Source organism: Pygoscelis adeliae, unplaced genomic scaffold (assembly GCF_000699105.1).
Source record: "Pygoscelis adeliae isolate BGI_AS28 unplaced genomic scaffold, ASM69910v1 Scaffold501, whole genome shotgun sequence".
Lineage (NCBI taxonomy): Eukaryota > Metazoa > Chordata > Aves > Sphenisciformes > Spheniscidae > Pygoscelis > Pygoscelis adeliae.
The window spans coordinates 114,670-120,083 of record NW_008824048.1 but is presented as its reverse complement, the minus strand read 5'-3'; the positions used below and the strand labels follow the sequence as shown (position 1 = coordinate 120,083).

General features: G+C 36.0%; 1 protein-coding gene across 1 annotated transcript in view; it reads left to right on the top strand.

The window, feature by feature from the left end:
- MLANA (melan-A) overlaps positions 1-1,329 on the top strand; it is a 5,407-nt gene extending 4,078 nt beyond the window's left edge. The window contains exons 3-4 of the mRNA XM_009333546.1: positions 203-304; positions 1,261-1,329. Coding sequence (XP_009331821.1) covers positions 203-304; positions 1,261-1,329 — 171 coding nt within the window. The remainder of the gene's footprint in view (positions 1-202; positions 305-1,260) is intronic.
- Positions 1,330-5,414: the final 4,085 nt, after the last annotated feature.

The window sequence follows — 5,414 nt, the reverse complement described above, 5'->3', positions numbered from 1 at the left end:
GAAAGAGTATGTCTCAGCAGAGACAGCAAAAAGTGATAGGTAATTACCTCTCTTACCTGCTGGCATCGTGTCTGGCCCTAATCCCAGATTCTAATACATACTGTAAATGTGCTGTCAAATATTAAATGATGCATAATTTACTCCAACTTCACATTCTCTTCTTCCTTTCATCTTCCCCGTATTTCTTTATGATGTGTCACAGAGCAAAAGCTCTAGTGTGGGCACAATACGAACCGTGGTATGTGAGGGGACAATACTGGACTGCAAAATGGCTCTGCAGGAGCACAGAAACTTTAATTCTGTGGTAAGTTGCAACTCAAGTTTTCATTTACTTACAACATAGTAAGACATGGTGAGACAATCATGGTAAACAGTCACTCGATGATTTCTTTCTTGGGGTGTGCTCTCTAGATTGGGTCTTCAATACCTCTCCATTAACTTAAAAAGTAGTATTTTGCACAATTTTTACTGTGAAAAGGGTTTTTAAAATCTACTATTAAGAATTCTTCTTTTAAAAAATTCTCTTCTTTCACCTACCTTTATTCTTAAGTTGTATGATTATTATGCAATCTATTAGAATGATGTAATACCTGAATGCTGAAATATACTGAATAAACAAACATCTCCCTAATAGATGTTCCACTCTTCTGACAAACAACAAACGACTGTGTCTGGTATATTATACCCTCACAAGGATTGTCAGGGAACGTTATAAAACTTCAAGGTTGTAGCTCCTCTAATCATTATGGAAAGATGAACATTCAAATGTATTATTTTAAAAAAGTTAAAATAAGTTAATTGATAAATATATGTCAAGTTATGGGTGTGTTTAAATAGTTTTAGAATAGGAAAAAGGCTAATTTACAACCAATTTTAAATAAGCTGCCCAAATTGTTAACATTGGAAATAAGACAATGTACCTGCATCAAGACTCTTAAAGAAAAGTTTCAATATTAGTCTGAATTCTCAATATAAAAAAAATTTTCCTTTTCTTTAAAATTCCTGTTCTTATAACACTGAAAATTTTCTCTTTGGATGAATGATACAAACAAAATTAATTTAATCTTATGCAAAACCAAAAAACATACTAGCAAAAACTAACCTTAAAAAAATAAAGACATTATGAATGAGTTCAACTATTTTAAGCTGTAGTACCATGTCTGATATGAATGTAAATAGCTCGGCTGCATCTTTACGGTCATTTTCTTGCACCTCAGTTGTTTTTTCAATCATCTTTCACACCCATTTTCCTTACCATAGGTACCTGATGCTCCACCAGCTTATGACAAAATTGCTGCAGATCAGTCACCACCACCTTATTCACCATGATAACACGAAATCTTAAACTCTGAACATACCAATTCAATTTCTTCATGCTCCCTCTTAATTTCCTGTACATGCTTAACTTTCTTAAAGCTAAAATCATTAAAAAAAATCACATGCATTCATTAGCAGTTGCTGAAAATTATTCCTGCTTAGTTTACAGAACTGGTTCTTGAAATGCCTCAACAAATCTGAATGTCCTTTTGTTTTAAGTTTTTCATTTCCTGTGGTCAGATTAATACACTATACTCAAGTCTGAGCATCTTGCATCCTTCATAGATCTACCAAGAGGAAGTACATACAGTTGAGTATCAACCAGAGTAGAAAGTGTTGGCACCTTTGTTTTCATCTTCCCTACTTACTTTCCCTTTCTTTAAGAAAGAAACAAACTGTTCCCTGGAATGTAATGTACAAGAATCTGTCATAAAATGGACAAAACCATTTGACTACGTCCTGTTACAAAGACTAACCATTTTCCCTACCAACAGTTCTACCAGCAGTTCTAAAATTAACCTGCAAAAAGTGACTATGTTTTACAACAGGCTTCTACCTCACATCACTTATTTATGTACCTGTAATGAAATAATTCCTCATAAAACACAATCCAGGCAACCTAGGAATTTCTGCTTAGAGTCCATATTATTTCATATCGGTCAATGGGTATAATGACGATCACCTTTAGTTTCCTTCTGGCAGTCTTATGAGAAAGCAAAAGAACTTGGTAGATATAGAGATTTACGTGCCATCTGCTTCTAACATGATGACAATATGAGAAAATGTGTGAAGCCCACGTTCCTTGAAGGATACAGAAGACAGCAGACTCCACGATGCTAGTTTTTACAGGTTGCCAGAACACTAGCAGTAATAGAAAACAAAGAATTGTGATACACATAAATTAGGCTACATATATTGAGCAGTTACTGTTTACTTAGCCTTTTTTGTTATTGTTTACTTGCCAGATTATTACTTAAAGATTACATGCAGATCAACGAATTTATCCACAAGGCCTGATATCTCACAGCAGGAAGCAGATAAAACTGTACAACATTCGTTAAAATTAAAAGTAGTTACAGAAGAAAACTATTTTCATAAAACAGTTATTAACTGCTATTAGTAAAGGACCCAGTTCTTTGTCATTAAATACACAAATACAAACACCTTCAAACAAAAAGAACTTTTAAATACAAGGTAGATTTACTTGCCTAACAAAGTCCATATACAGTGATAAATAATAAGACATAGGTTTTTAGAAATGTTTCTTTTGTAATAAAAATATTTATACAGATTAGTACAATTAGATACTTTTTGGAAGGTAATAAATATCTGTAATCGCTGTGAAAGATTATAATCAATATATCTGTTTTTATAAATTTAGTTGATATCTGTATTTAGAAATTTAGAGAGGTACTTTAACCTAAAAAGCTGCCTTACATGTGTCATTTCCAATACACACCTTTAAGGAAAAAATTCTGTGGACTTGTTTAGTGACAGGAAGAAGAATACACAGGAAAATACACAAAATGCCACTTTATAGTTAGTAAGCGCCAGAGATGTAGAACACAACGGCTGACTAAATTTTTTGCAGAACTGGTAAGCTAAAGCTTGAGGCTAATGATTTTTAGAAACTCTGTACTCTGCAACTCTCTATCCTGGGGCAACATCCTTTCAAAAGACTGTGTGGTGCTACAGTTGAATGGAACTGACATACACATTCATGGCTGAGAAAAGTAATTTCTATAAAGATTAATTACTATAAAGAAGTCAAGTGCTTAGAGTTCAAAAAGCTTTACTTGATCCCACACATTTTTCAGTAGTATCAGCATTAAATATGTTACTAGCCATTTCAAAAGCTCACGAGGAAGTTAACATTGACTAAGTAGAAACATTAATTTACTTCCAGTACTACATAAGGCCACATCGTTGGAACTGCTCAGCAGCCAGAGCTGGAACTATTGAACTTTGACACTAATTTATAGATACTTAAAGGATAGATGAGCCCTCTCGGAAACCTATCCTTAGTTTTCAGAAAGTCCTCCCATTTTTCCTCCCTGTGAAAGCAGTATTCTTTCTTCATAGACACAGTCAGACAGTGGTATCAGATTTTAATTATTGCATGAAAATAAGAGCAGGAAACAGAGGTTCATAGAGTACTATATTATATAGGTGGAAGCTTCATCACTCATGCTAAACATGCTTACAAATTCCATTTTTCAAATCTGGCTCTATACCCAACGAGGGTACACTGGAGGGGCTGGCTGCTGATCCGTTAAAAACCACCAATACAGGACAGGTCTGAACTTGAAAGCAAGAGACCTGTAATTGCCAAAATTGCATGCTGCAAGAACTGGCTATGTTATGTACTTTCTGTATGACACTCAATCACACTGCACTTGACCAAAGACAAGCTAAAACTTTCTAGGATGTCTGTCCCCTTAAAAAGAAAGAGAAATGCATAGAAACTTCTGAACTAGCACACATGGAGAATATGGTATAGATTTTTCAAATTTCCAGGAAAGGCTTTCACATTAGACAGTCATATGACCCCAGAGTAATAAATGGTCACCAAACTTTAGATTTATAATTTCTCTGGTGCGGTCATGTATGTACAGGGAGGGTGTAAAAGCCAAAGATCTCCTGCTCCTCTTTTTTTACCCTTTTTGCAATCAGGCTGCAATCAGATGCCTTGTATTACAACTGTAATTCTCAACAAACATGATCTTTGCGCTTTATTTTCTCCCACCAAATGAGCAAATGAAGAAACCCATGGGCAATTTGAGTTGTCCCCCAGGATGCTGACGAAGAGAGGTGACTGGTCATAGCTGGAGAATGAAGCTCTGCTTGCTACTGGTCTGCATTAAACTGCTTCTATCAGGGAAGAAGTAGACACACTGTTATTAAAGCTCATCTGTACAAGAGGATCTTAGCAACTTCTCTATAGCTATGCATGCAACCCTTATGTAGATACAATGAACAACTTGAAAACCAGGCCTTTCATTAATATAGCGTGTTTTTGTCAGATTAGTAAATTATAATGGCAGTAGCAGTTGCATTGTCTGTGTCTGGATTCCTGGTATGATCCTGCTGGATCATCTACTTTCTAATGAGGTTACAAGCCTCAATGTAGCCTTAAAAGATTCCAGAATATTGGTCAGCCATCCCAGCCATTGCACAAAAGCAAAATGCAGCACGTCATGACGAGTGCAATCTTCTTGGCATACTGAACCATGTAGCAAAACACTCACTGGGCCAAGAGCCATGGGTATATACCACATACATAAGAGCGCTATGACAGAAGAAAGCACCAAGGACTTTCCGCCGGAAGCACTTGATCCCTTTGAGTCTCACCAGTCCAGTGCAACAGGACTGGCAAATGCAGCTGGTTGCCAGGACAATCCAGTGACGTTCACCTCAGCAATCTCTGTTGGCTTAATACCTGCTGCAGCTGAGGATGTAGATAGATTATCTTGGCCTCAGGAACTGTATTAATATTAACCATATTGCTTGTAATTTTTCAGTTAAATAAAACATTGCCAGCATATTTTGATTCATGTTTATGTCTAATATTGGTAAAATATCCCTTACTTTCTTGGTGTATGTCCATGTATTTATGTGACATAAGAGTCATCTTCTTGCCTTTGAAAGCAAACTTATTTTCACTTCTTCTGTAAAGGTTAATGAGTTCCTCTGTGCTTTGGAGAAGTAGCATTTATTCATTTGTACTTTCCTGTTGACTGCATATTAAACTGTGCAACAAAACTGAAAGACTGTCGTGCGTTCACACCATTTCATTAAACGTATTTTGTTGCCCATTAGATCTGAAAAGTGCCTGAAAGTTTCCAGTATTGTCTTTTGGCCACACATCTGCACTGAACTTTACATATAGTAATAAAGGTAAACTAGCAGCAGTACAATGTTAAAAAAGCTATCTACAGCTACTATCTACACATCCCATACATGCTGACAGCTAAAAACCAGCCCTTGTGCACTTTTTGGAATTTACCCTCTGTATTCTGCTTCCTCACACAATCCTCCGATTTTCACTTTACTTCCTTTCCCCAGAAAATCCTTGCCTCAAAGGCAGCTTGGTTTCT